General features: G+C 54.6%; 2 protein-coding genes across 11 annotated transcripts in view; one reads left to right on the top strand and one right to left on the bottom strand.

The window, feature by feature from the left end:
- Nucleotides 1–11,212, top strand: part of NDEL1 (nudE neurodevelopment protein 1 like 1) — an 80,863-nt gene that overhangs the window by 53,930 nt on the left and 15,721 nt on the right. The window contains exon 10 of one of the 6 annotated variants that reach the window (XR_007459212.1): nucleotides 9,807–11,125. The exons of 4 other annotated variants lie outside the window; for them this stretch is intronic. Coding sequence is in view for 1 of the 2 variants with exons in the window: in XM_049636966.1 (XP_049492923.1) it covers nucleotides 9,807–9,870 (64 nt within the window). In the remaining variant the exon portion in view is untranslated. Of the gene's footprint in view, nucleotides 1–9,806; nucleotides 11,126–11,212 lie in introns of those variants that run through there. One more of the 6 variants, XM_049636966.1, reaches the window with a different exon arrangement.
- The window catches only part of MYH10 (myosin heavy chain 10), a 129,986-nt gene continuing 118,850 nt past the window's right edge, over nucleotides 77–11,212 (bottom strand). For all 5 annotated transcript variants that reach the window (XM_049636957.1, XM_049636953.1, XM_049636954.1 and 2 more), the window contains 7 exons: nucleotides 7,244–7,372; nucleotides 4,579–4,667; nucleotides 3,701–3,824; nucleotides 3,409–3,617; nucleotides 2,393–2,501; nucleotides 1,286–1,458; nucleotides 77–475 (listed from right to left, as the gene is read on the bottom strand). In XM_049636957.1, the coding sequence (XP_049492914.1) occupies nucleotides 331–475; nucleotides 1,286–1,458; nucleotides 2,393–2,501; nucleotides 3,409–3,617; nucleotides 3,701–3,824; nucleotides 4,579–4,667; nucleotides 7,244–7,372 (978 nt within the window). In that variant the 3' untranslated portion in view covers nucleotides 77–330. The remainder of the gene's footprint in view (nucleotides 476–1,285; nucleotides 1,459–2,392; nucleotides 2,502–3,408; nucleotides 3,618–3,700; nucleotides 3,825–4,578; nucleotides 4,668–7,243; nucleotides 7,373–11,212) is intronic.

Raw genomic sequence — 11,212 nt, 5'->3', positions numbered from 1 at the left:
GAGTTTGTCTGGAAAACGATTTCTCTTCTTAACATGGATTATAAAATGGTCTCTTGGTGGATATATGGAAAATAGATGCAAGGATGAGACCGTCTGTTTAATAGGTGTAGGTTTTGTGGACGTATATATATAAAACGGGGAGCAACTGTACTTAAATCTGAAGCAGGATACAGTATGTGGAGGCCGGAAAGCCTTAAGACACGGTTGATCTTTCGGGAAGGAATCCCAGAGCTCGCCAGTTTCCTCGACGTGTGGGAGGCCCCGAGGCAGGCTGGCGCCGGCCGAGTCCCCACTGTCCCTCTGTACCGCCTCCGCTGGCTTCCCGGGGCTCTACTCGGACTGGGGCGGCTGCGTCTCGTTGACGTCACTGGTCTTACTCTCCGTGTCGTCGTCCGACAGCTCCAGCGAGGCCCCTTCGATGTGCAGCTGACGCCGGCCAGACCGGCTGGAGGAGAAGCTGATGGGGCCGCCCCGCCTGGAGAGGACACAGAGCAGACGACGGGGCTGTGCGGTGGTTCCGCCATCTCCGGGCTCGAGCCGGGCGCCCTTCCTCAGGACGCCGCGTGGGGTGGGCGGGCGGGGTCAGGAAAGGCTCCGCGGCCGCCTCTCCTGCACCCCCGCCAGCACGGGGTGCACCCAGCGGGAGGGCCCCGGTCTGCGACGCCCGAGCCAGCTGTGGTGACAGAGACGGGAAGGAAGACGGACAGAGGCAGGGTCCTACCTGCCGACCAAGCAGCAGCAGCAGCATTTCTACAGCGGCCGGACAGGCCGTGTTTTATTGAGGCTTTGGGGGCCAGGAAGGTCTCCGGGGCACGTTCTCGTTTTGGCTTTTTTTAGAACCCTTCGTATGTAAAAACGTCCTTAGCTTGCTGTGCACAAAGCAGCGCACGGCCTGTTCGCTGACGCCCGTGCTGGCACGTTCTGAGGGGCAGCGTTAGGCTCTGGCGCAGGTCAGAGTCCGTGTGGGGAGGAGGGCGACGGCACCGGGGCCCCCTTGGGCCCCCTTGCTGCGGACGGCCGGACAAGGACGGACACCCGGCCCGGCCCTCCGGCTTCGTGCCGGGGATTCGTGTCGTCCACCAGTCGGGGGCGCGGGACCGCTGAAGGTCGGGAATCCCGAGGGGGTGAACGCAAAGTGATTCGGGGGCGAGAACGAGTAACCGCACGTGAACCTAAGGGGGCCTCCGGCCCGGGCGCTAGGCCCACAGACGCGGCTGCTGGCCACGCTCCCGCCGCGGACTCCCGGCACCCGGCGCCTGTCCCGGAAGCCCCCGGGGTCGCTCACCTCAGCCGGTTCTTCAGAGTGCTGACCTCGCGGCTCAGGCCCTCGTTGGCCTCCGTGGCATCATCCAGTTCCCGCTGGAGTTTACGCCGAGACGCGTTGGCACGCGTGGCTTCCTCTTCTGCTTCCTCCAGCTGCCGTTTCAGCTGCTTCATCCTGGCGTTGGCCTTCTCCATCTTGGGGAGGTCGCGGGACCAAGTCGGACCGCAGCGGGGAGATCAGAGTCAGCACGGCCACATCCTGAGCATTTAGCACAGCTCACCACCCCGAGAGCCACGTGAGCGCACACACGTACGTCCGTGTACACACACACACACACACACACGGGGGATGGGCTGAGCCTCTTGGTCAGCCTGCCACTCTCAGCAAAGCCAGTGTCTACCAAGCAAACCATAAACTAAAGGAGACTTAAAACATGTAAGATCCTACCCCCCCCCCCCCCCGCCCTTGAGTTTTCTGCAGAAACGACACAGTTTAGGGTCTTCACGGGAGTGCCCCGTGGGATCATGAGGAGGGATCCCTCTTCCTGCAGAGTACGACAGCCAACGATGTGGACGGTCTCCAGCCCTAGCAGGTGGCAGTTTCTACAGTCCGTTCAATGCGGGTGTCTTGGAGGGTACGTTTGGATTCAAGTGCAGAGCCGTCCGGAGAGCGGACACCGGAACTCTGTGACGCAGACACGCGCCAGTGCCTCACGGGTCTCACCCTCCCGGAACTGCCCTGGGTGTCGCTAGGTCCTGAAGGTGGGGGATGGAGGGAGAGCCCGAGCGGAGCCCGCCTTCCCTCCCCGTGTCTGCGGTGACGAGTCTCATCACGGCAGAGGAGAGCCAGAGGGAGAGCAGGGCTCCCCAGGCAGCAGACCGAGCGGACGTGGCCGCGGCAACCGGTCCCGTTAGCGCTTCCCCTCGATGCGGAGACAGGTGCCTGGGTGCAGGCGAGAAGACCCCGCAGGTCCCGCACAAGGCACGTTTCTTTTGTCCGTGTCCACCCTGAGTCCAGCCAGTGCCCAGGAGCTGCTCTGGGCCTTCAGGGGGAGGACGGCACACGTTTGTGACACTTTCTTATCCTCGCCAGTCAGTCGGTAACGCCGGGCCCGCCTTCTTCCCTTACCTGTTCTTTGTACTGATCCGCATGGCGACGCTCGTCTTCCACCTGCATGAAGATCTCCTTCAGCTTCTTCTCCGTGCGGCGGACCAGCTTGTTGGCGGCTGCCCGTTCCCTGTTCAAGTGACCAACACGTTAAGTGTTTGCAGCTCTAGAAACGATAGCTGAACGAGGACAGTGTTTTTAAGGTCCTTTTTGTCCGGGAGAGGACAGAAGCTTGACTTTTTCCAGGACCTCTGACCAGAACGATGGTGTAATTACTGTGGCCCGGAAACCTTGCTTTCCCCTCTGCTTAACGTACGGGTTCCCTCTCACGTATCCTAACGGCGCCGGGCGGAAGACGTGCATGTGTCGGGGCTTGACACACAGCTGTCGGTCGCTTTATTCAGTGATCTTCTCAAGGGCAAAGCTACCTGTCCCATAAACGGAATTCAGACTTTTTGAGGACAAAACTTTGGTTACTCTAATTACCTAACTTTTTAGCCTAAAAACCAAGCAAACCAAGACCCACTCTATTAACTGACCGTTTCAATTTAAAATCGACGGACTGCCTACCAAGACGCTAGGGGCTAGTGCGGCTCTAACAGTGACTCTTGTTGGAGCCAAGCTAATCAGCAGGCTTCTAGACGGGCCCACACAGGCCCTGATAGGCCACATGGAGAACTGCACCGAGAACAGGGAATGTTCTTTTGTTCCTTCGCAGGTGTGATGCAAAAATGGACAGCCAGGGAGTTAGCTGGAAAGGGCGAGTCACGTTCATCACGGCGGCCGCCAACAAGCCCTTTTATCCAGATGCAGTGGAGTCTGGACAGCGGGAAGCCCGGGGTCCGTCTGGCACCAGGAAGTCCCCGGCACGGGCTGACACCACCTTCTGTCTCCCACTCGGGCGACAGGTGTCCCCGTGCCACCAGAGGGCCAGGGGCGTGTGGCGGTCTGGGCTGCGACTCCCGGGCTCGGCCCGGACCCGGCCCGCAGTGGAGACGCAGGGAGGTCTGGGGGTGAGGGCGGCCGCACCCTCTTACTTGGCTTCCTGCTCCAGCTGCTCCTCCAGCTGCCCGATCTTGGCTTCCAGGGCCGAGATGGTGGCCTTGAACTTGGACTTGACGGTGCCCTCCAGTTCCTGCAGCTTGGCCTTGAGCTCCTTGTTCTGCCGCTCCAGCTGCTGGCGCGCGTTGTCACTCTTCTGGGCGGCGCTGCGCTCGGCCGCCAGCTCTGCGTTCAGCGTGTCCACCTGGAGAGGAGAGCCGGGTTCAGTCGCTCGCGCCACGGGGGCGGCGCAGCCCTTCCCGGGCGCCGGGCCGCGGCGCGGGCCACCTGCAGCGTGGTCTTGCGGAAGCGGTCGTTGAGCAGCTCCGTGTTGCTCTGCTCCTCCTCCAGCTCCTCCTCCAGCTGCGCGATCCGCGCCTCCAGACGCCGCTTCTCATCCAGCAGCGCAGACCTGGCCGGGCGGGGAGGGGACAGCGGTCAGAGCGGGGGCCGCGGCACGACCCCGGGGAGCTCACCTCCCCGCCGCTGGAGCTTTCTGGGCTTTCGTCTCTCCCCCGCACCCCTCCCCGCCCCCCAGTCTGTCCACAAGCCCCGGCGAGGACGCCTCCGAACCCGCCACCCCAGCCCGGGCCCCGTCCCTTCTCCCTGCCGCACCTCCCTCTGTCCTCCACGGCCCGGGTCCACCTCCAACGTGATCCTGGCACCCTCTACCCTGGACTGTGCTAGAAGAGGACCGTGATGAATCCTCAGGGCAGTAATTAAATGGAGAAAGAGTCTTCACTGGAAAAAACTAGGACTTCGCGAGAATCGCGTTCAAAGTCTTAAGGCATCTGCTTGCCAAGCCTCGCGAGTCTGGGCGTGAAGACCTGCGCGGCCGGGCCGCACGGCCTGCGCCAGTCGGGCTATAGCTCCGACCGTGCCTCCTTCACTCCTGCGGTGGGAATGGCTGGTGAGGGGGTGGGGCCTGCCTGGGTCGTGCGGCCGACCGGCGCCAAGGCAGTCTGGACGCTCGGCAACTTGTGCCCGTCCGTGCAGGCTCCGAGCGGGTGAGCGAGTCAACTACGGACTTCTAGATGCCAGACGACCCGGCCTTCCCGGTGTGACAGGTGTGCCCCCGGGGGATGGGCTGCAGGCGCCTGAGCGGGGAGGGTCGCACCGTCGCCGGTTTCTAGCCCATTCTTCCCGCCCGCTGCCAGGAGACTCACTTGCCAGAGGCGCTGTTGGCGATCTCGTCGGCCAGCTCGTCCCTCTCCTGCTCGGCGTGGCGGCGGGCTCGCTCAGAGGAGGCGAGTTCCTAAGGAAGGTCGGAGCGGGATTTAAGCCCCGGGTAACGGGTTCCTCGGATGTGAAGCCTGCCGGCCGCGGCCACCCTGGCTCCGGCCCCCTTGCTGCTGCCGGGCCTGAGAGATTAAGCCACAGCCTGGCTGAAGACAAGCCGGGTGACGTGCTACTGTCCACGTCCTTCCGCACAACTGTCCCCAGACGGACTCCTGGCCCACGGGAGGGCTCTGCTGCCGTTTCCAACGGAAGAGGCAGCTCTGTTCCCACCCTCCCTAGAAAGCGGGTGTTTCTTAATCCTAAACTCGGCACAGACCTCCTGCAAGCCCGCACCTCTACCGGCTCACGGTCTTGAAGGACCTGTCACATACACAGTAGCGCAGTTTGGAGGTCAGGTCCACGGGACTGACCAGTGAACATCAAGGTCCCAGGAAACACGGTAGTTGTGCAGGGAAGTGAGGACCACAGCTCCCGTGGGGAGTGTGGGCGAGGGTGAGCCCTCAGGCTTGTGCAGTAAGCAGGGCCTGGCTCCCGAAGGAGGTGGGAGTCAGGCTCTGAGGCGGTGCGGGGCTCTCTGTGAACCGCGGGCCGGGCCCGTCCTCTGGAGGAAGAGCTGCCTGGTGCGGCTTTTCCACAAATTTCTTCGGAAGAGGGTTCGCCACCGGAGGCAGCCAGGGTGCGTTTCTTAGCCCACGTGGGTCAAGACTGAAATCCTGTTCTCGAGATTTGAGAGCTGCACCGTTTCCCTTACTGCACGGGTGAGGGAACGGAGGCCTAACGGATGACGCGATCCGCCAAGTGCCAAGACTGGTGGGCGGCAGAAACTCGGGGTTCTGACTCTCCCCGTCTGGGCCTCTTGCCACCGGCTGGCGCTTCCTGAAAATGCCGGATTTGGCAAAAGCACAGCTTTAAAGATGCCTGTGGGGCAGGGCCGCATAAAGAGTTCGCCCGTGTGCTTGGCACGCGCGTTCACCTCTCACGTTAGCGCACGGGACGTAGGCCAAAGGCCCGGGTTCCGGCACATGCCGTCCTGACCCGTGGGGTGGAGCGAGCCCAGCTGGGAGGCAGCAGCCACGATGCTCTGGGCCCGACCCCAGGGCCTCTGATCAACAAACACTGGGCATCAGCTCTACCACCTGGCCTCTGGTGCTCCGTCCCTTGCCCACTGGCCGGGCGTGCCGTGGACACCCACCGGGGAACCCGTGGGAGAAAGGGGAGGAGCCTGAGGGAAGGAAAAAGAAACAGAAGGGCAGGGCTAGCTTTCCAGGGGGGTGTCTTCTCCCTTATCTAAAGTCTGAAACAAACACTTTCTGAAAAGGCTGGGAGTGTGCTTGGGTACGCAGCTCGTGCCCTGGGGGCCTCCGGGAGGCAGGCTCCCAGAGCCCCCTCCCCTGAGCGTGTCCCCGTCAGCTCCACGATGAACCACAGAGATCTTGAACATTTGCTTCACGGAGGAGCAGGTGTTCTTTTAAGCAGACGTGGAGCATTTTTAAAGACTGGTCACGTTCTAGACCCTACAGCTGCTCTGGTCTCTATTCTCTAGCCACAGTGCGAGAAAACAGAAGTCAACAAGAACAAAAATCCACACATTCGGAAATTTAAACCGCGCTTTTGAGTTGCTCATGGAAAAAAGGAAACCATTACTGAAATGAGAAAAAACCGGAATTAAATGGTGACGAGAGCATAGATTTTTTAGGACACGGTGAAGACAGGACTTGGAGGGGAACGTGCGGTGTTCTAGGAGCAGGACCGGACGAGAGAAAAAATGGAAAATTAACGCGTGCGATTCAAGAAAGCAGAAAAAGAAAAACCCAGAGGAAGTAAGGATCAGAGCAAAACTCAAGGAAACAAAACAAAGAGGGACCCAAACCAAAAGCTGCCTCTCCCAGCGACCTTGGGGTCCGCTCAGGGTCGACTCACTTGGTTTTTAGTCCCTCCTCCATCCCCGACACCCTTCTTTCTTGCAAACTCTGCTCTACATCCAGGGTCTCTGGTGACAACGGATCCATCATTGCTAGGTGTTTGTGTGGGCGTGTTTTCGTATTAACGGATAAGAACATTTCGACTCAAGTTGCTCTTCCCTCTCCCAGGTTGGAATACTTGTGCTCACCGTTCACACAGCGATGTGTGGACACACACATCGCGCGTGTGCAGTTCTCTGTGCGTCACTCACATCTCCGTAAAGCTGTTAAAACGAACCTGCACAGTCAGGTGTGTCTACCGCGGACGTGACCCCATAGCACACGTAAGCCCCCGTCAGTCCCTCTTCAGGAGAACTTCCCAAACAGATAAATGAAAGAAATGATCAGAAGATGAATCGCTCGGGGAGTCAATGAAACCCGCAGCTTCCCTTTTAAGTATCACAGGAATAGTGCTTCTGTGTAAACCAGGGCGGTCTCAGAACACTTAGAGTTCAACCATCCCGACGCTTCCCAACACTAAATCAACACCACTGCCTTTTATAACACATGGAGCACGGCCTGGTAAGTCGCTCGAAAAGTGACTAACCAGTCCCTTGGCCGTGAGCCAGGTAGAGGAATATACAGGGTAAACATTTTTTGAACAAATGGATGAGGAAGTAAGTAAACAAACCTCTTGCAATTGAAGGATTTCGGCTTCTAGACTCTTGAGTTTCTTTTCACTCTCTTTGGATTGAGCAAAAATCTCGTCCCGGGATGCACGAGCTTCTTCTAATTCACGTTGGTAATCCTTCATCTGAGCCTAAGATTAAGTAGGAAGAAGGTGTTAGAGGACTTTCCGCTCTGTTTTCAAACATACTGTTTCTGGATCATAAAAGTCCAAGCACAGTCACTGTAAATATGAAAGTATGTGGCGGGGCGCCTGGGGGGGCTCATTCGGCTAAGCGTCCGACTCTTGATTTCAGCTCAGGTCACGATCCTACGGGGATCCTTGGGGGATCGAGCCCCAAGCTGGGTTCCTCAAGCAGCATGGAGCCTGCTTGAGGTTCTTTTCTTTCTCCCTTTGCCCCTCCCCCGCTGGTGTGTGCACGTGCAAGCTCAAAAAATAAAGTACATGCCAGTGACAGAGGTATCGCAAGAAAACATTTAGAACGATATCCCTTATGAAAATAGACGGAAAAATCAACAAAATAGTGGCGGACCGAATCCATCAGTTTGTATAATCCAAAAGAATTATACACCGTTATATCCCAGCATCCAAGTGGGATTTATCTGAGGATTAATTTGACACCCCAAATCAATTAATACAGCCGTAGGATCATCTCAATAAATGCAGAAGAAGCCTGTGACAAAATCTAACACCCTTTCATTATAAAAACAACTCAGTAAAATGAATAGAAGGAGACGTCCCTCAACTCTGATAAAGGGTAGCAGTGAACAACTAACAGCTAACATACTGAATGGTGAAAAGACTGAGTGCCTTTCCCCTATGATTAGCATTGAAGCAGGGATGTCTGACTTTGCCACTTCTGTTTAACCCTGTAACAGTTCTAGTCAAAGCAGTTAGGCCACGACAAAAACCAGAAAAGATATCCAGATTAGAAAGGAAGAAAAAACCTAGCTTGATTTGCTGATGTGATCTTGCATACTGAATATCTTAAGGAACCCACCAAAAAACCATTAGAAGAAGCCAGTTCAGCAAGGTTACAAGATCTATATACAAAAATCAACTGTATTTCCATATACTATAAACATTCCAAAAATCAGGAAAGCAATCACACGTATAAGCCTCAAAAACGAAAAAAATACGGGTGCCTGGGTAGCTCAGTTGGTTAAGCATCTGACTTTGTTTGGCTCAGGTCACGAGATCACGGTCTGTGAGTTCAAGTTCCGCATCTGGTGAGCTTGAGCCCTGGGTGAGTCCCGCTTCCCTCCCTCTCTCTCTGCCCCTTGCTCAATTGTGTGCGCGCGCGCTCTTTCTCAAAAGTACTTAGGTATCAATTTAGCTAAAATATATGACTCGTACACCAAAACTATAAAATAAGATCATCACTGAAAAAAGAAATGCTAAATAAATGGAAAGATAATCATGTTCATACACTGGAACAAACACTGGAAGACAGTATCATTAGGACGGTAAGTCCTCTCCAGATCAATCTACCCAGTCAACAAATTATCGAAACTCAAGCTGGCCCACCTGCCGCTTGCAGAAATTGGTAAGTTGATCATAAAATCTGTAGGGAATTGTAAGAAACCAGGAAAGCTAAACAGTTTTGAGAAAGAACAGCAAAGCGAGAGATGTTACGCTTCCCAATTGGAAAACTCACGAAGCCGCAGCAATCAAGACTCTGTCACACTGGCGTAAGAAAAGATATATAGATCGACGGAAGAGAGCTGAGTCCGGAAATAAACATGTAAATCAATGGCCAGATTTTTGACAGGAGTGTCAAGAGCCAAGATAATTCAATGGGGGAAGGAAGAGTCTTCTGGGGCGCCTGGGTGGCTCAGTCAGTTAAGCATCTGACTCTTGACCTTGGCTCAGATCATGATCTCATGGTTTGTGGGTTTGAGCCCCCACCCAAGTGTGGAACCTGCTTGGGATTCTCTCCCTCCCTCTCCCTCTTCTCTGCTCATGTGAAAAAAACTTAAAAAAAAAAAACAACAAAAAACTAATTCAACGGGTTAAAAAAAATCTGAAAGTGTAAAACTCTTAGGAGAAAACATAGGAATAAGTCTTTATGATCTGGGCATATGCAGTAGTTTCGCAGATGGGATAACAAAAGCACAAGAAACAATTTGTACTGTACACAGCACCACTGAGTGAATAGACCAGTCTAGGGAATGGAAGAAAACCTATGGAAATCACAGATCTCACAAGAAGCATCTAGAATATATACAGAAATGTTACAACAAAACTCAGTTATTAAGGACAACTCAATTAGGAAGATGAGCAGAGGATTAAGAGAGATTTTTCGCAGATAAGATAATGGCCGATAAGCAAGTGAAAAGATGTTCATTAGTCATTAGGGAAATGCACATCAAAAACCACAATGAAATACCACTTCATACCCACTGGGATGACTATAAAAAACGAACAGCAGATATTGGTGAGGACGTAGTAAAGCTCGAATCCCCACACACAGCTGGTAGGAAATGTAAAATGGGACCATCACTGTGGAGAGGCGGGGCAGGCAGTTAAACAGAATTCCCACATAACCTAACAATTCCACTCCTAGGTATGTATCTACCGAAGAGAACTCGAAAGCACACGTCTACACAAACGTTCACGGATGTTCATAGCAGCAGTATTCAGAGCGGCCGGAAAGTCCACCCAAATATTCATCAACTGTTGGACTAATGCCCTGTGGGCAATGCATACAACGGAACGTCATACGGTAACAAAAAGGAATGAAGTCCTAATGGATGCCACGCCACGGATGAACCCTGAAAACACGCTAAGGGAAAGAAGCCAGGCACAGAAGCCACCTATTTTACGATTCCGTTTATAGGAAATGTCCAGCGTACGCAAATCTCGACACACAGAAAGCAGACGAATGGTCGATCAGCGCCACACGTGGCAGATGGTGTGCAGGGACGGCTGCCGGGTGCGGGGTTTCTTTTCGAGGGATCTGAATGGCCAGAATTGCATAGTGGTAATGTTCGCAGAACCCTGTGAATGTACTGAAATATACTGAAAATAAGCAGGTAAGTTGTATGGTCTGTGAATTAAAACTCCCTACAGCTGTTTTGTAAACAAAATCACAGTTACGTATAGTCTCTGTAATATGCTCAATAATCTTTGTAATAAGCTCGTCAGAATGAGAGCTTTGTGCTTGGCTTTTTAAAAAAAATATAAGGAAGCAGTTAAGTTGCTTTTAAACTTATTACCCAGAGTTGGCTTTTCCTTTTAAATGTTCTATGTTTATGTCTGTCCACGAACACCTTTCTGCGTGTGTGGCTGTGAAAGAAGCCGCCTGCGCTCTGTCTTCCTTTATGGACTTGAGCCCCTTCCTCGCATCCATAGCCCCACCATGTAAATGGCTGGCAGTCCACTTACATTTAGGTGGTTTCCCTTTGTTGCTGTCACAAATACCACTTCAGCTGTGATCTTTGTTCACAGATGTTTCTCCTCAGATTTTGTTAGAACACATTCATCTTAAGTTTATTTGGAGAGCGAGAGAAGGAGTGCACGCGAGCGGGGGAGGGGGAGACAGAATTCCAAGCAGATTCCACGTTATCCGCATAGAGCCCGACATGGGGCACGCGATCCCACGAACTGCGGAGATCGTGACCTGAGCCATCTGGCGCCCCTAGAAGACATTCTTAAGATGTGGAATCACCACGGTCAGAGAAATGGAAATTTTCTCAAGCTTGTCATAACCGTTGAGCCCCCCGGAAAAGGGCCTATTACGAGAGAGGGTCCGTTATAGCCCACGATAGCGGGAGATATTCTGGAAATCGGTCACGGCGACAGTGAAAACTGGCACATCACTCGAGCGGCCGAAGTGCTAAGCCACGGCTGGAAAGAGGACGAGAGCCCGGGGGGGGGGGGGGGGGGGGGGGAAGCACCACCTTCCTGTTGGGTGGCTTGCGCGTAGCTCAGCGTCTCCAGGGGCCGTGTCCCGGACTTGCTGAGGGGCCA

The sequence above is a fragment of the Panthera uncia genome, chromosome E1, assembly GCF_023721935.1.
Source record: "Panthera uncia isolate 11264 chromosome E1, Puncia_PCG_1.0, whole genome shotgun sequence".
In the NCBI taxonomy this organism is placed as follows: Eukaryota; Metazoa; Chordata; class Mammalia; order Carnivora; family Felidae; genus Panthera; species Panthera uncia.
The sequence above is the reverse complement of the archived record's forward strand: the minus strand, read 5'-3'. Positions and strand labels throughout refer to the sequence as shown.